The sequence below is a fragment of the Tursiops truncatus genome, chromosome 6 (assembly GCF_011762595.2).
Source record: "Tursiops truncatus isolate mTurTru1 chromosome 6, mTurTru1.mat.Y, whole genome shotgun sequence".
Classification (NCBI taxonomy): domain Eukaryota; kingdom Metazoa; phylum Chordata; class Mammalia; order Artiodactyla; family Delphinidae; genus Tursiops; species Tursiops truncatus.
This window is the reverse complement of record NC_047039.1, coordinates 115,493,310-115,520,335: the sequence shown is the minus strand read 5'-3', so window position 1 is coordinate 115,520,335 and position 27,026 is coordinate 115,493,310. Positions and strand designations below refer to the sequence as shown.

General features: G+C 46.1%; 1 protein-coding gene across 1 annotated transcript in view; it reads right to left on the bottom strand.

Moving 5' to 3' along the window:
* Positions 1-27,026, bottom strand: part of CACNA1B (calcium voltage-gated channel subunit alpha1 B) — a 195,201-nt gene that overhangs the window by 55,879 nt on the left and 112,296 nt on the right. Inside the window, exons 21-24 of the mRNA XM_073806930.1 lie at positions 9,301-9,427; positions 6,429-6,558; positions 6,151-6,210; positions 3,984-4,090 (exon numbers count right to left, since the gene is read on the bottom strand). Of these exons, the coding sequence (XP_073663031.1) occupies positions 3,984-4,090; positions 6,151-6,210; positions 6,429-6,558; positions 9,301-9,427 (424 nt within the window). The remainder of the gene's footprint in view (positions 1-3,983; positions 4,091-6,150; positions 6,211-6,428; positions 6,559-9,300; positions 9,428-27,026) is intronic.

The following is a 27,026-nucleotide window of genomic DNA, read 5'->3' as shown; positions in this document are numbered from 1 at the left end:
AGATCTGATGGCCGTGTCCTTGGTGTGGTTTCCTGGCTTTGAAGGCTTTTGAGAGTTCAGTCTGAGACTCCCTATGGAAATTTGTAACAAAGCAGCCTTAAGAAGAACTCAAATGATCAGTCACTCTTCTTGCTGCACTTATACAAATAATCAGGCCAAGTTTAATACAAACAAATTAGTTTTACTGTGATTATCTTTGGTAAAAAAGTGGGGGTATTGTAGAGAAAAAAATATATGTTTGTCCCTTTAGAGATATTAGATTCTAATCCTAATAATTATATTTAAGGTTTTGCTATGTACCTGTAAACTGGGCTGGATCCTGAATTCTTCCAGTTTCCTCAAATATCTGGCTATGACTCACCAAACTAACGTTTCCAATCTTCTCCCACCTCTCTGATTTGAAATCAGTCAGAACAAAGATTGCCCTGAAATCTCCTTGGAAGGGACAGCACCAGGTCCTCCTCACTACCCAGACGGCAGTAAACTTCAGGGACTTGCACCTTGGATAAACATTTCACAGCTGAGGAAGCCCCAGCATTCCCTTCTCTGGTCTGATCCCCTACACTGGTCTCTCAAGCCCTGGAGCAGAGAGGGGCAGCGGGCCACAGAGGGCCCCTGGCAGAGCCTCCCGCAGGCCAAGCCCCCGCTGGTTTCAGCAGGCTCCGTGCTGGACAGCTCCCAGGTCCCCAGCACCGGGAAGCTGGGGCGGCCTCAGTTCTGCTGCCCTGCCCCGGGCTCCGCACGGCCAGGCTGGCTGAGGCGAGGACCAGCTCCCTCCGTGCTGCCCCCCACTCACCTCACCTCACCTGCCACCCACATGTCACAGAGAAAATCCATTTCCGAGCCTCCCTCAGGGATGAGGCCACCTCCCCGCCTGCCCTTCCCCTCCCCCTCCCTCTGTGGGAACCCAGAGCCTCAGCCACCCTTCAAAACAAAACCAAAACACCCCACATCTCATCCTGTACAAACGCTGGCGGCCTCCGAATCAAACTGAGAGGAAGAAAAGTAGCCGACATGGACACAGACTGCTTCGGCCCAAGACGACAGATCATGATTTACACTTCAATCGTGAAACTCTCCTTTTCCAATGGGGTTGGCCTTTCAGACTGCTGGATTCGCCACCAAGGATTCCGACCTAGCCCGACTTAGATAGTCGGAGGCCCCACCAGCAGCACCCATCTCTGCAAGGCATTTAGGAAGGCTCTTTATTTCAGGGGAGGGGATTCTAGTCCCACATACACTAAAAACCTGACTGACCCCTGGCTTAAATGGGTAAACGCAGCAAACGCTGTGAATAAATCCATCACTCGGTTTCAAGTAAATACGCACAAGGAGTTAGGTTAGGAGTAAATATGCACAAGATATAATCAGAAACCTCTCCATAACTCTTGAAGACACTGCAGATTCCCCTGCAAAAATCCTTAGACTCTCTGGCCAAAGTTGGTCCTAATAATGGGATAGCCCTTGGCTATCTTTAACTGAGCAAGTTGTCTATGCTGTGGCCAACACCACCTACAGTACCGGGATTGGCACTTCCGGGGAGGCTGAAAATCAGTTACGTGAGATCACTGAGCCAGCTACTAGGCTCAAATGTGTGACTGCTTCATGGGGTTTTTCTTTGATTGGTTTGGGTCTTGGGGACCATGGCTCCAAAGTACACTTCAAACATTAGGAATTATCCTGCTTATAATGCCCTTGATGTGTTTGTGTTTGTCATATTCTTTCAAAAACTTTAAATACACGTTTGTAGCTGATAACCCCTAAGTAAACGGTCTCCATTCTGACTGGAATGTCAGAAAAGCAGCAAAGGAAATGACCACCATAAGGGTTATGAACCTGGAACTACGATCTGTGAATGTCACAGGGGTTAAGCAAACACATCATGATCTATGGATCCCACATCAAAGATCAAAGCTGCAAAACATTACACAGCAGGAGCTAAGAGTGGTGCCAATGCCTGTGAATAAAAAATATTGCTGCCACATCAGTAAACAAAGGATGTTGCAGCCATCAAGCCACCACATTACAGCCACAGATGGTGAGCCCTGTGGGAGCTCAGGATGGAGGCAGGATGCCCCCCCACCTAGCTGTCAGCGACCCCCCTCCCCACGGGGCACCTCAGGAGACTCAGGATGAGAAGCCCAGGATACTGGCCCAGGTAGCTGAGGTACATATCAAAGGAATGATTCAATGAGCCCAGACTCTTGCATTTCCCATATAAAGAAAAGCACTAAATCCCTTAACTTGAGATGCCTGGTTTTCTTTAGTTAACAGTAATCTTTTGATATTACGACTACCTGGGCTCTGTTGCAAAAACTCCTGTATATCCTGGCTCCCCCCTGCCTCTTTGGAGCCGTCCCTCAGAGTTGTCTGAGATGCTGTGTCCCGGGCTTAAGTCCTCAGTTTTGTCCGCCAAATAAAATGTAACTCTCAACTTCTAGGTTGTGAATGTTTTTTTAGTCAACACACCTAAAATTCTGATCACATCTCTCAGTTGGGCTGACACTTTGACAAGAAGGGGAGAATTGTTAAAAAAAAAAAAAAAAAAAAAGAGGAGGGGGAGAGGGAGGGAGAGGAGAAAGAGGAAAAGGAAGAAAAAGGAGAAGAAGGAAAAATGAAAAGAAACAACAGGCCCAAAGTGGAGCCACTTGTCCCCAGGACAGCGAACCAGGACTGAATTGCAGTTTCAGCCTCTCCCAGGAATGGAATTTCTGGACTTTCCTGGTCAGCACCAGTGAGGTAACCTTGCCTGAAACAATCCTTTCTTTTCTTTTGTTAATAACCTTGTCTGGCTCCCTTTCTATAAAGGCCTTCAATTTTGTACAGCCTCCATCGTGTACAGCCTTTCTACTTACTGGATGGGATAATGCCTGTTTCATGAATCACTGAATAAACCCAATTAGACCTTCAGATTTACTCAGCTGAATTTTGTTTTATAACAATAGAGGGTCGGAGATGCTGGGCATTTCAGGGAGGCGTTGTGGAAAGGAAAGAGCAAGAAAGCCCTGTTTCCAGGAGAGACACGTGGGAAAGTGTCTCAGGATAGCCAACATCCTGGCCGCCAAGGTCACACAGCTCCCACCCCGAGCGGGCACTGCCCTCAGGCCCAGGCGCCCCGCCCCCAGCCCTCAGTCAGGATTCCCTGCTCACCAAAGGGGGGGCCACGCCCAGCTCCAGCCCCCAACCCGGCCCCCAGAGGTGAGGCGGGGACGTGTGGCCCTGGGGACATGGCTCCGGGCAGCATGCAGCCCAGACGGTGGCGGGAAATGAGCGGAGGTGAGGCATGGTGATGAAGCGGCCCACGAGGGGCCGCAGCGTGCTGTGATGTGCGGCAGTGTGAGGGGACAGAGGGAAGGCATTACCCCATGAAGCTCCTGGCGAGAGTCCAGCAACAGGAGACAAAGAGAAGAGAGTCAGTGAGGAGGCCTCCCTGTGGGCTCAGGGATGAGCCCATCCCTCCGTATCTGTGTCCATCGAGGGTCTTACTTATCTCTGGATCTCCCCCCACCACCTCCGCCAGGTCTCCCCCCTGCTCCACCCGAGCACCCAACGCCTGCCTCACGCCCGCCACTGCGTAGGGTCTGAGGGAGCCAATCCAGGCCCGGCCACAACAGGGCTGAGTGTCGCTCACTAGGGAGCCACAGAAAATGGCGGGGCACCCCGACGGCGGAGACCCCCAGCTGCACCCACCCACTGGCTGACCAAGCAGGGCAGCCGCGTCCGGGCACGGAAAGGTTCCTGAAGGACCCAAGAGGCAGACACCATAAGCAGAGGCCTGCCTACCCAACTTCAGAGCCATGGGGTGCGTCAGGCACAGACGAGCCTTGAGGTCCTCCCAGCCCCACAGCCCAGCCCCAGGCACAGAGGGACTGACTAGAGACGGCCATGGAGGCCAATGGACCCCTTCCTCCTTCACCCCCCACACTCATCACGGCTCTGGGGACTGCAGCCCAGCAAGAGTCAGAGCAGACCTGGGTACTTACGAGAAGGCAAATGCCACCAGGGCCCCACTGACCACAACGAAGTCCAGAATATTCCAGAGGTCCCGGAAGTACGCACCAGGGTGCAGCAGCAGTCCCAAATCGATCATCTTTAGGGGAACAACACACTTTAATGAACAGAATATCTCAGAAAAGAAAGGCAGAGCCAGAGCCCAGAGACGTGGTTAGGGGAAGGGTGCCACTTCATGTCACGTACCATCGGGGAGGGGACACAGCCCTGATTATGCCTATCATGAAAGGGGACCCGGCTATGGTGACATCCTGTCAGGGGAAGGGGTCACGGCTCAGGTCATGCCTGTCAGGGAAGGGGTCACATCTCAGGTCAATTCCTGTCAGGGGAGGGGACACGGCTCAGGTCACATCTTGTCAGGGAAGGGGTCACGGGTCAGGTCAGTTCCTGTCAGGGAAGGGGTCAGAGCTCAGGTCAATTCCTGTCAGGGGAAGGGGACACGGCTCAGGTCACGTCCTGTCAGGGGAAGGGGTCACGGCTCAGGTCACACCTGTCAGGGAAGGGGTTACAGCTCAGGTCAATTCCTGTCAGGGAAGGGGTCACGGCTCAGGTCAATTCCTGTCAGGGGAGGGGTCACGGTTCAGGTCAATTCCTGTCAGGGAAAGGGTCACAGCTCAGGTCAATTCCTGTCAGGGGAAGGGGTCATGGCTCAGGTCACGCCTGTCAGGGGAGGGGTCACAGCTCAGGTCAATTCCTGTCAGGGGAGGGGACACGGCTCAGGTCACGCCTGTCAGGAAAAGGGGTCACGGCTCAGGTCACATCCTGTCAGGGGAAGGGGTCATGGCTCAGGTCACGCCTGTCAGGGAAGGGGTCACATCTCAGGTCAATTCCTGTCAGGGGAGGGGACACGGCTCAGGTCACATCTTGTCAGGGAAGGGGTCACGGCTCAGGTCAATTCCTGTCAGGGAAGGGGTCAGAGCTCAGGTCAATTCCTGTCAGGGGAAGGGGTCACGGCTCAGGTCAGTTCCTGTCAGGGGAGGGGACACGGCTCAGGTCACACCTGTCAGCGAAGGGGTCACGGCTCAGGTCAATTCCTGTCAGGGAAGGGGTCACGGCTCAGGTCAATTCCTGTCAGGGGAGGGGGTCACGGCTCAGGTCAATTCCTGTCAGGGAAGGGGTCACGGCTCAGGTCAATTCCTGTCAGGGGAAGGGGTCACGGCTCAGGTCAATTCCTGTCAGGGAAGGGGTCACGGCTCAGGTCTATTCCTGTCAGGGGAGGGGTCACAGCTCAGGTAATGGCCTCTTAGAGCCTCAACGGGTGTTTGGATCTCCATGCCTTTTACCCAACGGCCCTGCATGGTCATGACTGGCTGAGATCCTCCCTGGGCCCCCCGCTCCTGTGGAGCCTGAGTCTCTCCTCCGTCGCTGGGCTGCAGGCACGTGCCGCCTGGAGCACGCCGCCTGCCAGACCCTCGGAGTGTCAGCCCCAGGCGGCAAGAGGAGGAGCTGCTGGATTCTGCCCCTCCTGCAGCGGCACCTTAATGTCTCTGGTCGTAAAATGAAACGACAACGCCTCCCCCAGGAATTTGGGAGAGCATTGAAGCGAGGGCTCGCGTACACAGAAGCCACCCTGAGTCAGCACGTGGGCGCCCCCCGCCCCAGCAGCGGCGCCGCCCGCGCACCTGTGTGGAAAGCACAGGCCACTTGGCAACCCCTAGAGGAGGAACGAGGGTCACAACAACAACACGGCCGTTCTCCACCTAGGATCAAACACTAGGGAGTCCTCTACACCCACCTGCCGCGACCTTTGGGCCTTGAGGCCACCGCCCTGTCCCTGCTCTCCTTCCTCCAGCCGAGGGCCCGGCCTCCCACTCTGCTGAGACTGCCCTGCACAGGCTGGGCTCACACCGCACAGCAAGGGAAGCCTGTCCCCCTCAGCGAGAAGGGTCTCCGTTAGCAGGCAGTGGAGACCACGGCCTGCGCCTGCGGGCTCTCCTAAGGCTGACGTGATGCTGTGGCGAGTCCTTAACAAACGTGGCCCTGTGTCTCCACGAGACACAACCTCTACCTGCGGGCTCATGTGCCCTCATGTCACCACACGTGTGTGCACGCCCAGGGCACACTTGCCACGTGCCTCCATCCCAGTCACGAGGGGGACGAGCAGAGCCCCGCGGTCACCAGGGCAGCCACACATCTCACCTTTATCACCATCTCAAAGGTGAAGACGCCTGTGAAGATGTAGTCCATGTACTTCAGCACCTGGAACCAAAAGGAAAGGCTTTTCTCAAAGGCGAGGCCGGAAGCTCGAGCGGGGGCAGGAGCCTGAACGACAACGCATCAGCCTGGGGCCTGTGGGCAAGGGTCTGGGGAGGAGAGGGCAGGCCAGCGACCCCTGAAGCGGCAGCCCTCCCTCCCATGCCGGGCACGCCCCGCTCTTCTGTGTCCCAGCCCCCCCGCGGCCCGACGGCAGCACTCACGTTGTTCCTGGGCGAGTCTGTCTGCACAGGGTCCTCAGCGGCCAGGGCGATGCTGCTCAGGGCAATGACCACGAGGATGCTCATCTCGAAGTACCGCATGGTCACGATGTAATGGCAGAAGCGGCGGAGCCTGAAAGGCAAAGCACGGGTCACCTAAGGCCCACGGAGGGCTGGGCTGGGTCCTCTCCGTAGGGAGAACTGAGCTCTGGGAAGTGTCCCTGTGGTCAGGAGATAGCAGCCAGGTGACTGATGGGGACCAGATTCCTGGGAAGGTAGGTGGCGGGAAGGCTGCAGAAACCCTGGGCAGGGCCAGCCCACCACGGCTTGCAGGCCAAGTTGGTCCGTTCGCTACATGAAGTTCCACTGGGGCCCAGCCAGGCCTGCTCGTCTACCTCCTGTGGGGCTGCTGTGCCCTGGACGGGCTTCCAGCTCTGCTGTGGGTGGGGGAAGAGGCCGAGTACCAACAGTCCCGTGGAGAGCAGGTGCCTCTCGAGCCCCAGTGCTGGGTGCGGTGCCCCCGTCGGAGCCGCCAGAGCTGCGTGTGTGCACCTGCCCGCCTCCACCCACCACTATTCTGCTCCGTTCAGGCACATTCTGGGCTGGGACACAGTGGCGAACAAGACACCAGTAAACATAAAGCAACAGGAGATGCTCAGGTGTTGACACACACTACGACTCAGCAGGAGACGGTGACCAGGAGGCCAGCAAAGGCCCAGCAGGGGGAGAGTGAAGCCAATCCTGGGGGACGAGCGCACGAGGCAGACGTCGCTCCTGCCACCCCGAGGCACGTGCTCACGGGGGCCCCCCTCCTGCCTCTGCTGGCTCAACCGCTGCCCACCAGCCCGTCCAACCTGCTCCTCTCGCCAACGCGGAGTGTTCCCAAGGGCACCCACGTCTCTCTGTCCCTGGAAGGGACTGGACTTTATGCCTGTCTCCTCCTCACCCCGACCACCGGTGTCCAGCTCCAGCCCACACACTCCCTGGAGCTGCCCTTCCCAGGCCCCCGAGGGACCTGCTGGCACTCCTCCCTCCTAATTGAGACGCTTTTCCTTCCACTTCCCCATCGCTCCCTCTCGGGCCCTCTTCCATCCCAGCCCCCTTCCTTCTAATCAGCAGCTGCCGCTCCATCTTGTGGCTGAGTTTCCACCCTCGCTCAGATCCCCAAGCCCCCCGGCCATGTGCCACCTGCCAGCTGCCCCGGGCTCCACAGGGTCTGTGCTCACCACCCCCAGCTTGGCCGGGCCCCCAGCCGTCAAGCAGAAACCCTGGCTGCCATCCTTCACATCTCCATCCCCTTCCACATCGAATTTGCCATCAAATCCTGCAGATCCTGCCTCCAAAAGTTCTCCCCAAGCATTTCGCTCCCAAACCTCTCCGCTCCGGCTGCCCTCAGCAAATCACCAGCAACTCTTCCTGAAAACCGCGGCCACCTACTAACCGGTCTCCCTGTCTCGTCTCCAGTCCTCCAACCAAAGGGCTCTGCTGAAGTGCAGTCTAACCAAGTCACCACTCACCCCCAACCGTTTACAACCTCTCAAGCTTATCAGGGCTCTCGGTGTCACCTCTGCTTCTCCACAGAACACACAACAGCGCTGTCTGCGTCTGTGCTTTTCCATGCAACTGTCATTTGCTGTTCTGAGCCTGATATCTTTCACTTCTGGACCACTCTAAGTCCTCTCCGCCCTCCAAGAATACTGGTTCCTCCCTCTTCATCTTAACTCTTCACCCTTCAGGTTTCACCTGAGATCTCTCACCTCCTCCAGGAAGGCTCCCCTGACTCTCCCCACCTGCTCCAAGACACCAGACCTCCCTGCTTTACCGTCCACATTGTACTTATTTGACGGACACCACCCGGTCGGTGCTGGAGGCCGAGGCCTCATCTGTCTCTACCGCCATCTTACTCCAAGCCCCTAGCAGAGCAAGCTCCCCACAGACGTATGCTGAAAGGAGGAACGTGGGGAGGATGGACGACGGGGGCTGGTGGAAAGACTGCTGGATGCCCAGGGCAGAAGGGCTGGCTGGACACGTGGGTAAAGGACAGAGCACGAGCTCCTCAGACCCTGCTGTGCTGCCCCTCTGGGCGGTGTGGTTCCGCCTTTGCTCTGCCTGCATCTCTGCCTGGTGGGCTCTCACGACCCCCCGCCACGTCTCTGTTCCAATCCCACTTCATGTCAGCAGCCCCCACCGTCTGCATCTCCAGTCCCCGCTTTGTGCTTCCTCTTAGCCCTTCCGTCCATGAACCATCTCATGTCCCCTCCCTAACGTCCTGTCTGCTGTCTGCCTCTCCACTCGCTTGTAAGCTTAAGAACAGATGGGGCCCTTGTCCGTTCCGCTCATGACCGTGTATTCCCAGCACCTAGCACGCTGTCTGGCATGTGAACATTGGCTGAGCTAATGAAGGCAGGTGGACTGATGAGTGGATGAGACTCACGGTGTAAACAGAGGGGAGAAACCGTGCACAGACACGAGTGACTGTGACGCACACCTGCGGGCTCTGCTGGAAGGCGGGCGGAGGGCAGCACATATGCACGATGGATGTAAACTGGGTGCGTGTGTGCAGAGGTAAACTAAGGCTGCAGTGGGGGTTAAGAACAAGGCCCTGGGACCAACTGCCTGGGTTCAAATCCCAGCTCCGCCACCGAGACGGACGGGCTGTGTGTCTGGACACCGGCCTTCCCTGTGGCTTCGTGTCCTCATCTGCAAAGTGAGGTGACAGTAGTGTGTGCTTTGTGGGATGCTGTGGTGCTCAATCAGGATATTAATACATGTACAGGTGCAGCTCACGCCTAGCACACACTGGTAGGGTGTACACGTGGATCATGGGCCATGGACAAGAGGACGGCACAGGACACAGGCTGCTGACGAGACTCACAGGTTGGTGGGGCTTAAGCAGAACATGGAGCTGTAAGGGACGATGGGTCGGGGGCCGTTCCTCAGCACGTCATCAGCTTCCACCTCCTTCTTCCCTTCTGCTTGGCTTTCCAGGTCCACGTTACCACCTGCAAGGACACGAGGCCACCAAGTTAGGGGTGTGGCTCATAAACCCACATCACGCAGGTCTCGCCCCGGGGCGATGGACACTCTCCCAGCTCCAACCTCACAGGTCTTCGTGGACCCACCCCAGGGAAGGGCGTGCAGCGAAGAACACAGCTTCACATAAGGCCCCTCCGATCACAGTCAGGCCACCACTGAGGCGAACAAAGGCAGGGCCGTGCCAGCGCTGAGGATCTGGGCCGTCTGCCGCAGAGATCCAGAGACCCTTCCTCACCTCTCCCTTCCCCAGGGTCACTGGGGAAGCAGTACCAAGCCTAGTGGGCGTCCCTGGCTGCGGACTTCTCTGCTTCCCTAGGGGCCATAAATCTAGATGTTCTAAGAACACCAAAGCCGCCTTCAGCCCCAGAGACCAGGGCCAGTAGGTTCCCCCATCCCAGTGCAGGGCTCACCGCTCGAGAGAAGGCATCCCGGGCTGCCTGGTGAGAGCTCCCACTGTCGCTGCAGGGGGTTGGGGCAGGGCCAACAGGGCAGCAAGGAGAGGGGCTGGCCTGGCCTGAGCCGCTCTCCTGAACCTGCTGGTCAGGCCTGACCCGCCGCACAGGGCCCGCAGAGGACTCTGACCCAGGGAGGACGCGGGCACTGCCGTCGCCCACACACCCGCTTGGCCCTGCCTCCTCGCTCTTCATCGCCCCCCTTCCCTACGGCCCATCCTCTGCGCTATCAGCAGCCCCTCCTCCACTTGGCACCCACAAATCAAAGCCTCCAGGGTTACTTTGGCTGTGACCACTGTTTTCACGTAGACTTTGCTGTTCTGCATAGTATGTTTCTCACAACAGTGTCTCATTTTTAACTATCCTAATGTATGTTTCCATTCTTGCGGGTAATAGCTCCTGAGACCCAGGGATGCCAGGGAGGACAGTGCAGTGACTTGGAGCCAATGCCCACCTGTCCACCTCACTTTTACTTCTTGGAAGAAGCATAAAGGCAGAAATGAGGGAGGTTCCCTCCAGCATGTGTGAAGACGAAGGCTCTAAGCTTCTTCCCTGGCTGCTGGCCACCCTGAAGTCCTGCAGAGAACCGCCGGGCCAGAGAAAACAGCCTTGACCCGAACGTGAAACCACGTGCTGTGGCTTAAGCCACAGCAGCTACGATGCTTCCTAGACTGTCAGCTGCCACCACCCGGCACCATTCAATTCCCGGCTGAAGGCATAAACTATAGCATCTTCTAAGAAAGCAACTGGGCAATACTTATTTAAAGTAAAAAATCTGTCTATTGATTTAATTTGTACAAAATTATCTCCTAAGGACATCAAGCATGCACACAAACATCTGTACTCACAAAGGTGTTTGCTGTAAGTTCTGTTACAGTAACAACAACAATGAAAAGTATAACCACAGGAGATCGACGAAGTGTGCAGCACTTACAGGAAGCATCATACTATGAATATTAAAAATGCATACAAATAGTTTAAATGACTTATCATTAGCTTTAAAGAAGAAGCTTATGATAAGGTAAGTTAAAAAAAAAAAAAGACTGCACACTTGTATATCCCAGATGGGCTCAACTACGAAAAATAACATATACAGGGAGAGAAATAACACCAAAATAACAGTAACTGTGGTGATCTCCGAAAGGCTTTCTGATAATAATCTTAATTCTCTTCACTATACTTTTAACGCTAACATTTTTTTTTCTGTGATGAGCATGTGTAACTTCTAAATTAAGAAACATTTATTATTTTAAAACCACAGCTTTTCAGACTCTTCCGCAATAACAATTAAGCGAACCCAAGGACAAGTAAACTGGGAAAAAGGAACCAATATACACTGAATGAAGTATTTTTCTGCTCAAAAGAAGTGGAACAAAGATGCCAGAGCCTGGATGAAAATGTTTCTCCTGAAATAGATTTACTACCACAACAACAGCAGAAATCATCGATTAAGTCAAAACAGACCAGGAATAAAGGGAGAGGATCAAAACGAGAACTACAACAGACTGAGGAAATATCCTGTTGGAAGCTGTTTAAAAAAAAAACTAGACAGTAACAAAAATTAATTCATTGAAACAGAAGACAATCAAGCCAGATGGCCAGATATGGGGGAGGGGGGCGGATAAAGAAAGGAACAGAACGTTCACTGAAAACAACATGTGCCGGGCTGGTCCAGGTGCTTTATTCTCACAATGGCACTTACTGGCACGTATTATTACCTCCAGTTTGCAGATTAAGAAACTGAGGCTGAACGGAGGAATTACCTTGTGGGGCCATGATCGACCAAAGCTGGGGTGAGGCGGGAAAGCTGAGTGAGGCACCACGCTAAACTGCTCCCTCCAGAGGACCGAAGGGAGACCAGGCGGGTGGTGCGCTGGGCTTCCAGGAAAGCACAGGTAAGTCCTCTCTGACGAGAACATCCCTCATCTGGCCCACAGAATCCCCACCGACCAAGGCAATCATTTCCAACTTGAAGAGAACTTAAGCCTAATGTCCCAAGGCATCCAGCACGTACAAAGAATTTCTCTCCTACAGCTATGTACCATCCGTGGGAGAACTGAAAAAGCAACCAAACAATTCTTTTTCTGTAGGGCTTGATTATCAAACAAAGCCCACTTCAGAAAGGGTGGATTACGGCCAGTCATATATGAACCCCAACAAAAATCATCAGCAAACATACAAGGACCAGAAAACAAACATCACCCCCATACGAGGTGCGTGAAAGACAACAGAAACAGGTAATATATATATAACCCCCAATGGACTTCAGCTGTAAGTACCTTTAGATGAGGACTATGAAAGAACTAAACATAAATATGTAAAGAAATAAAAAAAAATGAACAAGCAATAGAAGTCTATAAAATTGACCTATGAGAGAGGCTTAAAAAGGACTCATCCTCCTACTGAAAACAACTATAAAAGCTGACAAAAATACATAACTGTTTAAAGGCACAGGGAGCCAGCTGACACGGACAGAACCTGAGAAGCCACAATCCTTGGGAGAAAGGAGGCACGAGGCGAGCCCTGTGCACGTGGGGCCATTTCCCCATCTTTAGAAGCAGAAAGCAACATGCCTACTGGGAGGAGGAGGAAAGACTGGAGTTTGAGGATGACAAAGTATCTGGGAATGAGGGGCGAAATCCCAGAGAGGAGAGAAGGGCAGAGAAGTGAGCCCGTCTGTCGGTCCCAATTAATTCCCCTCCAGTCACTGCTGCACAAGAGCAAGACAAGGCTGGTCTCTGCCAGAAGCAAAGGGCCCCGAGGAGGATGCAGGGCTGAAGACGTGATGGTGCAAATGCAAACGGAGATTTAACTTCGCTATCATTTTGCACTCAGAGCGTTCTTGTTTTTGTTAGTGTTCTGGTTAAAGAGTTGCATATCTTGAATAATTTGCTCTTAACCTAACTTTTTCTACAAGGCCTATTATTTTCAATGCATGGCATTTTCAGAAATGCACACATAATGTTATAGCAGGAAGGTCTGTACTTCAGGAAGACAGAAAATGATATTAAAGGAAGGTCTGCAATGTAAGAAATTGGTAAGTCTATCAATAAATAAACACAGTCTCTATAAAGTTGTTGGGAAGGAAGAAATTTTCCTCTACGTTCCTACGTTCTTCTGACTGGTCTACGAATTAAACTGGCGTGAGGTTAACAGGAGAAAATCAAATTTAACTTCGTACATACGGGAACCACACATACGTGAGAGGTTCAGACAGAAGGGTAAAATGAGGTATATACACCGCCTTAAGCTAAGGAATGGGATAGGAGCCTGGGGCTTCCAAGGACAGGAGGGTCATTCATTGGACAATATAAAAAAGGGCAGGTTTTTGGTAATTAGACGCTTGCCCTGCCATACAGATGGGGCCACTTAGATAACATTTATCTCTGGTAATAACTCTTCCCTGGGAAAAGTCCCCAATTTAAATTCTTCTAGGTAGTTAAGGGAGGGGCAGTTGCTTCTCTTGAACCCACAGGGACTCGACTGCCCTTAGCTCAAAATAATCCTCATGCAAAAGTGACACATTCTGGGGAGGGTTCATCCTGAATGCCTACAAAGGCAGAACAATATCTGTTTTGTGGGGAGAAAAGGACTGAAACGCTGGATGCTACCAAGGAAGCTGGGGGAAACGTGATCGCAGCTGCTGTTCTAAGGTCTTACTTAATAAAATAACTATAGATTTTGTTATGCATGCATGATAGAATTATAAGATAACCACTTTAAAAAAACAGAAAAATAATTCAGTTTATAAACTAATATAGAGGGGAAAATGTGACACGAAAGCAAATAAACAACCAATTATTCAATACTAAAAAGCAAGGAAAGGAGGAAAAAGCATAGGAAAAATGGAACAAGTGTCACAAGTCCAAGTAAACTGATAATCACAATACATGAAAGCCGAAGGAACCTGGCTACTGACTGACGCAGGCCACCCAGATGGCGTTTTGAAAAATACAGTTATATGCAGTTCCCAGGAGACAAGCCTAAAATCAAGGCCACGTAAAGGCTGGAAGTCAAAAGACGGGAAAAGATGCACTTGGCAAACGTTCATTAAAAAAACAAAATAAAACAAAACTCAGGTATATATTCACATCAGAAAAATACAATATACGAAAAAATCATTATTAGAGTTAAAGTGGGTCAGCAGAAGATGACAAAAAGTTCAGCTCCAGTAAGACACAGCAATTTTAAATATACATAAAGTGGCTTAAAATATAGAAAGCAAACATATATTTTAACATAAGCGCTTTTTTTGAAAAAAGGAATAAATAAAAGAAAAAGCCTAACAAAAGAGATTCAGAAACACATAGTTCTATTTTAGAAACATACACGATAGTACTTGGTCATCTGTTAGCATGTTTCCTATACTGAACTGCATGTTTCAAACTATTCAAAATAACTGCATTAAATATAGAAACTTAAGCACACACACACACACACACACACACACATACACACACACACACACAGCAAGAGCTGACAGATCTACAGAAAGAGATTTCAATGCACAATGTCTTAATTATCGATGGGTCCGTGTGGCAAAATATTAGTGAATATATAGAATATTTAGCAACACAACTAACACACTTGATTTAGCAGACAAATATAACAAGCCAAGTGTTCCCCAAATTAGAGGAAACATATTCTTCTTAAGCATACATAAAACATTTACAAAAAAAAAAACATTTACAGAAGTCGACCATATGCTAAGCCATAAAGTAGTCGTAAATCTCTCGTCTCAAAGAAGACCCTCATGCAGGTCATGTCCTCTAATTACAGTACAATTAAGTTGCAATTTAAGGCAGTAATCAGAAACCAAAAGATTAATTAAGATTTAAATTTTACAATTGGAAATTGAAAAACAGATGTTAAATAGTTCATGGGTCAAAACATTTTATATCACAGGCAGTATAAATGTGTCTACATAGAAAACAGCAGAAAAATTATTTAGAATAAGAGAGTCTGTTTGGCAACTCTGGCTGGACACAAAACTGAAGGACAAAAATTGCTTGCATTTCTACATGCTAGGGGCAAAGCATTTTAAAATACAATTTTTTTAAACAATACTTTTAAAAAAACAGAATAAGTAAAAAGACAAAAGAAGGAATTTGGGGCAGTGAAACTACTCTGTATGATACTGTAATGACACAGGTCATTATACATTTGCCCAAACCTTTAAAAGGTACAGCACCAAGAGTGAGCCCTACTGTAAACCTTGGACTCTGGGTGAGAACAGTGGCTCATGGAGGCCCACTGACCGTAACAAATGGACCACTGGGTGGGGGAGGCCGACGGTGCAGGCGCAGGGAGTGTACGGCAAGTCTCTGTGCTTTCCATTTAATTTTACTTTGAACCTAAAACTGCTCTAAAAAAAAAAAAAGACAAAAATACAAATGTTTCAGGGTAACAGAAAAGAGATACAAATATAAAACTTAAGTAGTTAGGTAAAAATCCTATAATCTTACATTTGAATTACAAATGCCAAAAGAATACATGGTATATTCTTCTTTTTTAAAAAGAAAAAAAGGTCCTAAAAAGCCTGAAAGCAGTAAAAATCTAGTAGCAATGACCACATTGGTAAATAATACCGTTTCTCACCAAAGGAACCACAGCCTCTCAGATCAGGCTCTACAGAAGCAGACCATGAGATGAGGGTCCATGTGCAAGTGACTGATTAAGGACGGACTCCCAGAAGGAACTGGAAGGGAGAAAGAAGGCAGACCAGGGCAGCGAAGGAGGCCCAAGCAGGGCGCAGCTTCAGATAAAGTCCTGCAACAGCGTCAGCTGCTCCTTCGGGGGACCCTGGGGTCTGAACTAAGCCTCAAAGTTGTCAGACCTGAAGCCAGAGGGTCGGGCTTTCACCTCCCGCACTCCTTTGCCTGGTGAGGGCCACCTGGGGGCGTCAACCCTCAGGGACTTCCACCTTCCATCCCCCACGTGTTGGGAAGCACCTCTAGTGGTCAAGGGCAGCTCTCCAAAGAGGAGCTGAGGTGAGGCCACTGGAGGCAAAAGGACCCTGAAGGAAGCGAAGGGAGATCTGGAAAAACAGCAGGTGTCCAGGACACAGGTCTCCTTGGAGAAATGGCCGATTCTAGGTCTGGGCAGGAAAGGCACACAATGATCCTGGAATGTTTTGTCACAGATGAAAGCAGACAGCTGTCGAAGACAACAGGCTGTGAGAAGGTAAAAAGGCCGACTTTAAGGGGCTCCCACTATCCAGAGACAGGACAATTTGAGCATCAGAGCTAACAGTGAGTCCAAAGGACTGAAACACACCAAACATGTTAAAATCCGAAGATTCATGACAATAATTTTGTTAAAGCTCTCGATGACTGGATTTGGAGTTCCTAGTGTACCAACTCGCTCTTTTGAAAGCTCATATGTAAAGGGACGGAATTAAGCATGTATCTTGCTAATACAAATACAAACTGTATTTCAGGGTAACCAAAGAGTTGATGAGGGAAGTTCTTCTGTACAGAAAATGTCAGAATAACTAATGCAGAGAACATGATAGAATTATAAATTCACAACTGTGCAATGCCAAATAAAATCACAGATCTGGGCGACCATCATCGGTGCCTACTAGATCATTAGGGGAAAGGCTGGTGGAGAACCTTCCAGTGGGTGGATCGGGCTCTACCCACCGATCCATCTTAACACTGCCCAAAGGAAAACACTAGATGGTATGTGGCTCCGGATGGAACGTGAGACGAAGCACACAGCCAGCCACCCATGAAGCTTCCCCAAAGAGTTTAACCTGATCACAGTCAAGATCTGCAGTTCACAAACAAGGGCGATTTTGCCTCCTAGGGATACCTGGCAATGCCTGGAGACTTTCTTTTTTTTTTTTGGCTGTCACAACTACAGGGTACTGCTGGCATCTAGAGGGGAAAGGTCAGGGATGCTGCTAAACATCTTAAAACGCACAAGACAGCCACCACCAACAAAATTTCAATAGTGCCAAGGTTCAGACGGCCTGTTTTAGGATCTAAATATCAGTTAGCAGGAGATACTGAGGACAGAGAAATGTGTTAAATGACACCACGATGCAATCAACCCAATCCAGAATGGTTTACAGTTTCTTCAACAAATAAATGGCAGGCAGAAAACAGTCACAGAGTAAAACAGACAAAAACAGATGAAGCTAAGTCAAATGAGCAAACCTTGTTTGGATCCTGATTCAAACAGATCAATCGTAAAGTTATTTTTGAGATAACTGGTAAAACTTGAACTTGGGATAGGTATTAGATAACACTAAGAAATTATTATAAACTTTGCTAGGTGTAATAATGCTATTGTAGTTGTTAAATCCTTAATTGTTAGAGATGCTTACAGACACAGTTAAACCTAAAGTGATTAAAAGGAAAAAAAAGTGAAACATGATTGGCAAAATGTGGATAATTGCTGTGAGGGTGAGTGGCAGCAAATAGGGGTTCATTATACTTGTGTCTCTATTTAACACTGTTTCGATTTTCCCTAATAAAAAGGTTTTTATGTAAGCAGCCATAGAGAGAAGAGAGAGCCACACAATGGAAGCATTTGGACTAATGATTAGCTTCTCTACAGAAACAACAGGAGGGAGAAGACAGTGGAATAGTCTCAAAACACAGAGAGGAAATAACTAACCAACTAGAATTCCATACAAATTGAAACTACTTTCACAAACAATGGCAAAAAGATTTTTCAGGCAAATTGAGAGAATTTACCACCATCAAACCTCAGTAAAAGAAATTAGAAAAGATGTTCTTCATGCAGAAGGGAAAAAAAGCCAAATGGATGATCTGAAATACAAGGGGTGATAAAATACAAGAAAAAAAAGTGGAATGAACAGGAAAAAAATTTTTAAACCAATAAAGAAACCTTTGCCATTTGGAAATTCAAAATTGTACTTACGAATGACTAATGGATCAAATTAGAAATCATAATGAAACCTGGAAAAGATTTAGAACTAAAAAATATGACATTTCATAACTTGCAACATAAAACTAAAATAATTCTTAGAGTCAAAGTTAAAGCCTTCAACACCCTAGCAAAGTAGAAAGCCTTGTGTCAGAGCTGAGTATTCAACTAATAAATGGGGAAAGAGATTACAATAAGAAAGCAGAAGAAAAGAAACAATAAATAAGAACATGAGGACTTCCCTGGTGTCACAGTGGTTAAGAATCTGCCTGCTAACGCAGGGGACACGGGTTTGATCCCTGGTCTGGGAAGACCCCATATGCCGTGGAGCAACTAAGCCTGTGCGCCACAACTACTGAGCCTGTACTCTAGAGCCCTTGAGCCACAACTACTGTGCCTGCGTGCCACAACTACTGAAGCCCACCTGCCCTAGAGCCCGCACGCCACAACTACTGAACCCACGTGCTGCAACTACTGAGCCAGTGTGCTGCAACTACTGAAGCCCACGCACCCAGGGCCCGTGCTCCGCAACAAGAGAAGCCACTGCAATGGGAAGCCCACGCACCGCAACAAAGAGTAGCCCGCACTTGCCGCAACTAGAGAAAGCCCGTCTGCAGCATCGAAGACCCAACGCAGCCAAAGAAAAAAGAACTAATGAAACAGAAAACGATATGATAGAGAAGCTCAAGAAGGCCAAAGTTGAGACTTTAGTAGCCTATTAAAACGGACAGAACTTTAGGGGGAAAAAAAGGGTTTATCAAGGGAAGGAAGAAGGGAGGGAGGGAGGAAGGGAAGGACGGAAAGAAGAAAAGAAGGAAGGAAGGAAATTAAAAATGTAATGTGGCCATAACTACAAATCCAGCAGAAACTAAAAAGATGAGAGGCTGGCTCCCATAGACAACAGCAGTCACCCACACTCAGGTTTCTCCCTACGTGCTCCATAACCCATGCGGTCGATAAGGAGAGGTGACAAAATCAACCACAGTCCATGCCCTCAGCATCTGGGAGACAAGAAAACTACACCCTTGAATTACCATGTAAGTGGGAAAACAAACCTCAGACCTGCAGAATCAGGCAGGGATTGTGTGCAGAAGGGAGAGTGAGGAGGGTCCTAGCCGTGCTGGAACACAGACAACATCAACTCATTCATCCACAGGAGAGAAGCTCCCCACCCCCGCCATCCCCCGCCAAGCAGGGAAACACTGAGAACAGGTTTGAGGCCTGCTAGGTCAGGGCGTTGCTTCTGGGGGCTTGAAAGCAGAGGCTTGGAAAGTACAAGGCACTGGAGATGGCAACTTGGGGAAGACAATGAGAGACGCGACTTCAGCGGCTCAGTGATGTAGGGAAGGAAGAAACAAGTGTCTGAGGTCCAGGGTCCTCCAGAGATAGGATTTTATCACAGAATTAGAACTAGACAAACACTCCCCACTAGGTACCACTGAAAAAGAAACTGGGTTTCACTGTACTAAATAAGAGGGTGTTCTTGAACTAGAAACCAAGTAAGCTGCCCAAACCCCTCCCCTACTCTTCACAAAATCACATGTAATTTTTGGTCCAGGAGACTGTAACATACTTCCTCATTATCAGAAAAATGAACCCAACAACCATACAAAGCTTCTACATAAGAACACAGAAAGGAAGGATGAAAACCTTTCAGGTAATAAAAATTCTCCACAAAAAAACAGCTGCAAAGGAGGAAAACTGTCACATAACTTTCCAACATGAATTAAATATAATTAAACAAACAGTTGTTGATAAGGAAAAAACACCACAAAATCAGATTCAAAATAAAAATGTATGGACAACTAGGCGATGTGAGATGAGAGCTGACCAAACTTAGGAGAGAAATTGAGGAAAAAGACAAAAATATCTGAGAAATAAAGTTAAAGAGAAAAAATCATCTTGGAAATCACAAGACAACAGATAAGTCCAAGGGAAAGTAGATATGACTGAAATTATAGCAAGGGAAAAAGAATTTAGGAGTGAAATGAAGAGTGAGTTTTCAGAAGGGTAACAGAGAAATCCATACAGAAGACAGGCAAAGGAGATTTAACACGTGTATAACTGGAATGTCTGAAAAACAAAAATTAAACAATGTAATAGAACTAACATTTAAAACTGTAATCCCAGAAATTTTTCCTGAAATGACATAACACCTATCAATTGATTTTTGACAAAAGAACCAAAGTAATTCCATGGAAAAAGACAGCGTTTTCAACAAACAGTAATGGAACAAATGGACATCAGTGGTGGTGGGGGAGTGGATAATGAGAACCTCAACCCTTACCTCATGCCATATATAAAAATTAACTCAAGACTTCAGCTTCTGAAAAGATGGAATAGAGGTACTTTCTTCCATTCATCCTTCTAAGCACAACTAAAAACCCTGGACATCATACATAAGGCCAACCTAAGAAGATTCCGAAAGGTGGAGAAAAGAAGGCAGATTTGCTGGTATCTTGGAAACTGAGGAACAACACAACAACAGGTTTTGTTTCTGGGTTTTTTTTTTTTATGCCTCATATATCCTTGGTGCTGGAGAAGCCAGCAACCCAGAATGCCAACAGGAAAGATTTTTAAAGGCCAGCTCTCCCTAGTGACAGGACCAGGAAAGGTAGAGCCTAACCAGATGGGAAATTTATAGCCAATAACCACTCTACTAACACCTCAGAAAAAAACCACAGCCCTACTTCCACTCATATGAGCAGAGGCCAAGTGGGGAGCCTAGACCTCCACCCTCACCAGTCTGTAATGAGGTACCCAAAGCCCCTGCTGAGGTGGTATCAGAGAGAGCCAAGTGAGTGCAGGAACTTTCATACCCACCCTGTGGTAATAACAAGACTCCCAACCCATACAATATCAGAAAAGATTACATGGGTAGCCTGGACTTCGATTCTTACCCAGAGGTAAGGAGGCATTCCCTTCCCTTTATCTGCTAGAGTGAATCTTAGTGGAAAGTCGGGACTTTTACCACCACCCAGAGGTAATGAGGTCAACCCTTACTGCGTCAATGCAGGCATGTAGGGAACAGTAACAAGGATTCCCCTCTCTCCCAGACAAGACGGTATCAGTGGAGGCCCAGCGGGGAGCTAGAATTCCCAGCGGGGACAAGGAACCCACTCCCACTGGGTGTCAATGGAGGGCAAGTGAGGAACCTGTATTTCACCCCGATTTGTCAATAATGAGGCAGCTCCCCAACCCTCCTCCTGTTGGTGTGTTGTCACAGCAGACCAGCAAAAACAGAAGACTTAAATAAGACTCAGAGGCTCATAACATAATATCAAAATGTTTAGGTTTCAATCAAAAATCACTTGTCATACCAAGAACCAGGAAAAACTCAATTTGAATGAGAAAAGACACCAAGATAATACAGATGTTAGAATTATCTGACAATGATTTTAAAGTGCCCATCATAAAAATGCTTCAACAGATGATTAAAAACACATTTGAAACAAATGAGAAAAAAATGCAAAGAAAAAGAAGATATAAAGAACCAAACATAAATTTTAGAACTGAAAAATACAATAAGTGAAATTAAAAACTTAATAGATGGGCTCAACAGCAGAATGGAGGGCACAGAGGAAAGAATTAGTGAACTGGAAGACAGAACAATAGAAATTACTCGATCTGAACAACAGAGAGAAAACAGACTGAAAAAAGTAAACAGAGCCTCAGGGACCTTCGGGACTATAACGAAAGATCTACCATTCATGTCAACAGAGTCCTGGAAAGAAAAGAGAAAGAGGGCAGAGCTGAAGACGCAGTCAAAGACATAATGGATGAAAATTTTCCAAAATTGGCAAAAAGACATAAACCTACAAATTCAAGAAGCTGAGTGAACCCCAAACAGGATAAACCTAAAGAAACTCATGCCAAAATACATCATAATCAAACTTCTGAAATATAAAGACAAAGAAAAAATCTTGAAAGCAGCGAGAGAGAAACAACATCTTACCTATAGGAAGAAAACAATTCGAATGACAGTGGATTTCTCATCAGAAACCATGGAGGTCAGAAGGATGAGGCACACGTTTTTTCAAGTGCTGAAAAAAAAAGAACTGTCAACCCAGAATTCTATACCCAGTGAAAATATCCTTCAGGAATGAAAGGAAAATCAAGACATTCTCAGATGAAGGAAAACTAAGAGAATTTGTCACCTTCAGACCTACCCTAAAAGAATGGCTAAGGAAGGTCCTCCAAACAGAAAGTTATGGAAGAAGAAATATTAGAATATCAGGAAGGAAGAAACAAAGAACAATAGAAAGAGTAAAAATACAACACACTTTCCTTCTCCTCTTGAGTTTTCTGAATTACATTTTACAGTTGAAGCAAAAATTATAACACACAATGATGTGCTTCTAAATATATGCAGAGGAAACGTTTAATTATTTTATACATGTGGAGGAAAAAGAGAGGTAAAGTTTCTATACTTTACTCCAACTGGTAAAATGACAACCCTAGTAGACTGAGACAAGTTATATATATGTAATACCTAGAGGAGCCATTAAAAAACCAATACAAAGAGATACACTCAAAAATACTATAGATAAATCAAAGTGGAATTCTAAAATATAAACAAGTAACCCACAGGAATGCAGGAAAAAGAAACCAGAAAAATAAAAAATAGAAAGAATAGGGGGACTTCCCTGGCAGTCCAGTGGTTAAGACTCCACGCTTCCAACGCAGGGGGCGTGGGTCTGATCCCTGGCTGGGGAACTGAGATCCCATATGCTGTGCGGTGCAGCCAAAAAATAAAAAATAGAAAAAACAGACAATAGGAAAAATAAAACAGAATATGTAAGCCATAATATGTAATTACATTAAACATAAATTGTCTAAATATGCAAAAAAAAAAGAACTGACAGAATGGATGAAAAGCATGACCCGAAGATATGCTGTCTACAAGAAACTAGCTTAAAATATACCTATATAGCTAGTTTAAAAGTAAAAAGATATACATCTTATAGGCAAATATTAATTTAAAAAATTAAGAAAAACAAGGGTGGGTATATTTATATCAGATAAAGTAAACATCAAAGCAAAGAAATTTATCAGGTATAAGGGACACATTACACAATGATAAAAGGGTCAATCGCTCAAGAAGACAGAATTCTAAATGTGTGTGTTCTCAGCAACAGAGCTGAAAAGTACGTAAAGCAAAACCAGACGGAACTGGAAGAAACAGGTCTGGATAGGGGTTTAAGAAGCACATTTATGGTTGGATACTGGAACATCTCTTTCCCGACAATCGATAGATCTAGACAGAAAACCAGCATGCACACAGAACTCCACAGCATCCAACAGGATCTAACTTATACTTACAGAATACTCCACCCAGCAACAGCAGTATACACATTCCTTTCCAGCACACCCAGAACACATACCAAGAAACGCCATCTCCTGGGCTAGTAAACAAACCTTAACAGATTTAGAAGAACTGAAATCACACAGAGTGTGTTCACTGACCACAAAATAATCAAACTAGACACCAAACAGAAAGATGACAGGAAAATCTCCAAACACTTGGAAACTAAATAACACATTTCTAAATAACCCATGAGTCAAAGAGCAAGTCTCAAGGGAAATTTTTAAAACAAAACTGAATGAAAATGATAAGATAACATATCAAAATCTGTGGGACACAGCTAAAGCAGTACTAAGAAGAAAATTTATAGCACTAAATGCTTACCTTAGAAAAGAGGAAAAGACTTAATCTAAGCTCCCATCTCAGGAAACTAAAAAAGAGCAAAATAAACCCGAAGCAAACAGAGAGAAGAAAATAATAAAGAGCAGAAATCAAACGCAATTGGAAACAGAAAAACAATAGAGAAAATCAATGAAACAAGAATGCGTTTCTTTGAAAAGATCAACGAGAGTTAACAAATTTCTAGTAAGACTGACAAAAAAGAGACAAGACACAAAGCACCAATATCAAGAATGAGACAGGGGCAGTCACTACAGATCATGAAGACATCAAAAGATAATAAGGGAATACTACAAACAACTATACACACATAAATTTGACAAAGGAAACAGGCCAATTCCTTCAAAAGCACAAACTAATGCAACTCACCCAGTATGATTACATAACATAGCCCTATTAAGGCTAATTTTTAAATTCCAAAAAAGAAATGTTTCATTGGCAAATTCTGTCCAACATTTAAAGAATTAACACCAATTCTACACAGTCTCCTCCAAAAAACATAATAAGAAACACTATCCAATTCAGTTTATGAATTTAGTATTATTCTGACACCAAAACCAGACAAAGAGTACAAAAAAGAAAACCGTAGCGCAATATCCCTCATGAATACAGAGGCAAAACTCTCTAACAAAATATTATCAAACAGAATTCAGGGCTTCCCTGCTGGCGCAGTGGTTGAGAGTCCGCCTGCCGATGCAGGGGACGCGGGTTCGTGCCCCGGTCCGGGAGGATCCCACATGCCGCGGAGCGGCTGGGCCCGTGAGCCATGGCCGCTGAGCCTGCGCGTCCAGAGCCTGTGCTCCGCGACGGGAGAGGCCACGACAGTGAGAGGCCCGCGTACCGCAAAAAACAAACAAACAAACAACAACAACAAAAAACAACAACAAAAAAACAGAATTCAGCAATATATAAAGATAATTATACACAATGACCAGCAGAGTTTGTCCCAGGGATGCAAGGCAGGTCAATATTTGAAAATCACTCAATGTGTAAACTACCATGTTACAGAAGAAAAACCACATAATCATACCAATTGAGGCAGAAAATCTGATAAAATTCAACACTCATTTAATATAAAAACTTAGAAAAAAAAAGTGACAGAGGGGAATTTCCTCAACTTGATAAAGAACATCTTAAAAAAAAAACCAAACAAACCCCAAAACAGCTAACATCATACTTAATGGTGAAAGACTGAGCGCTCCCTTCTCCCACAAGATGGGAACAAGGGAAGAACGTCAGTTCTCACCGCTGCTATCCGACACTGTACTGGAAGTCACGGCACCACAAGGGAAGAAGGGAAATAGAAGGCATACGTATCAGAAAGTAAAAAATGAAACTGTTCACTTGCAGAGTACTTGATTCTCTATATACTAAATCCCAAGGAATCTACAAACACTGAGGGAAAATACAAACCAAAATTGCATAATTCCTTTAAAATCTGGTGAAAATGAAAACACCAAATATCAGAATCTATAGGCTACAATTAAATTAGCAATCAGAGGAAAATTCAGAGCCTTAAATAATCATATAATAAAGACTAAAATAAACTTAAGTCTCCAACTAAAGAAGCTAGAAAAGGAATGACAAAGTAAAACAAAAAAAGGCAGAAGGAGGTACATAAGGAAAATAAAATTGGAAAAAGAATGATTTTTAAAGAAAACCATAGTAGAACTAACAAAGATGCTGGTTCTTTTTATAAAAATCCACAAATTGTATAAACTTCTAACTAATTTAATCAAGAACATAAGGGGGAAACACAAAATATACAGGATAAAAAATAAGAAGGGGGAAGAAAACAGTGAGCAAATTGTTTTAACAACGTAAGCCACTTCTTTGCATAGCTCTTATGTACATAAATGGGAAAACCTAGATCAAATGGATCAATACAGTTTACCAAGCTGATCTGAGGAGATAAGAACGTTTAAACAGACCAATATCCATACAGAAACAGATAAATTATCAAAGAACTATCCTAACAACAACAACAAAAACCAAACCCAGATGATTTATTTCACAACGGAACTCTACCAAATCTTTAAAGACCAAGTAATCCTAATGCTACTTAAACTACCCCAGAAAAGGAAAAGAAGCAAACGTCCTAATTCTTTTTATGGATCAATAATAGGTACACCCTACAGAACATCTCCTCAGGTAAAATTTCTCAACAGAGCACCTCCTAGTTTTATAATAAATACTCAACAGAGCACCTCTTAGTTTTATAATACTCACACTTCAGGAGAATACATGTATCTCTCATTACAACGTTGTTGAGGCTTTCTTGACTGTTGTTTATGCAGGAAAAATGTATACATCCCCAAAACTCAAAACACTGAAAACTGTCAGGCAAGATTCCAAAGTCAGTTGGTTAGCTATCAGAATCATGTGTCGATGTTTTTGAAAAGTGCAAGTTTCACTGAAGGAGGTGTCCAAAGCAATTGCTTGTTAACAGCTATTTTAACTGCGGTGATCAGGAAACAATGTATTAAGTGTTTTCTGTGACTAACTGTGCTTTAGTTCTGTTTTAAGAAATTGGTTGGGGATTTTGAGTACAACTAATTATAATACATTATAATTTGTACAGTACATTACAATTTTTCCCATCTAAAATAATGGGAAATGGGACTCCCACTACAACATGTGATTTTCAGAAATGGATTAATGAAGTTAAGCAAGAGGTAACTATATAACATTAATATCTAAACCTTATGACACTTGAACATAATGTAAGAAAGCTACAGAACACATCTCAATATCCTAAAATACATCTCAATCCAAAAATCCTCCATAAAGTATCAATATTATCAGACAGAATCCAGCATCACATTAAAAAATAAATATGATAACCTAGTGGGGTTTATTCTAAGATTGCAAAGATAGTTCAAGATCTGAAAACTTATTAGTATAAATCCCCATATTTCAGGGGAAAATATATGATCTCTGTGGATGCCGAAAAGACCTTCAACAAAATTCAGCATCTATTCCAGATAAAAAAATACTTACTGAAAAAGAAATTAATGAACACTATAACATGATCTTATACACACACAGACACACAGACGTAGACACACACAGACACACACCTCTCAAGCCCAAAACCAGAATCTTACTTAGTGTAGGCAGAAGCAAGGTAAGGGTACCTAGTAACTCCAATGTTAGTATATTAGCTGGTGAAATCAGGCAAAAGAAAGAAAGAAAGGAAGAAAGGACGAAAGAAGGAAGGAAGGAGGGAGGGAAGGAAGGAAGGAGAGAGAGAGGAAGGAAGGAAGGAAGGAAGACCTAATATTTGGAAAGGAATAGTTACAACTGTATTTGCAAAATTTTGCATAATGTACTTGGGAAAAAACAAAGAGAATCAATGCTAAAACTAAAGAACAATCTGAAGATACAGAAAAGTAGTAGGATACAAAATTAACATATAAAAGTCAATAGCCTAGATTTCTGCTCCTAGCAGAAGTCATACCAGGGACCAAATTAACCCTCCCACCGGTAACAATCAAAAACACCAGACAT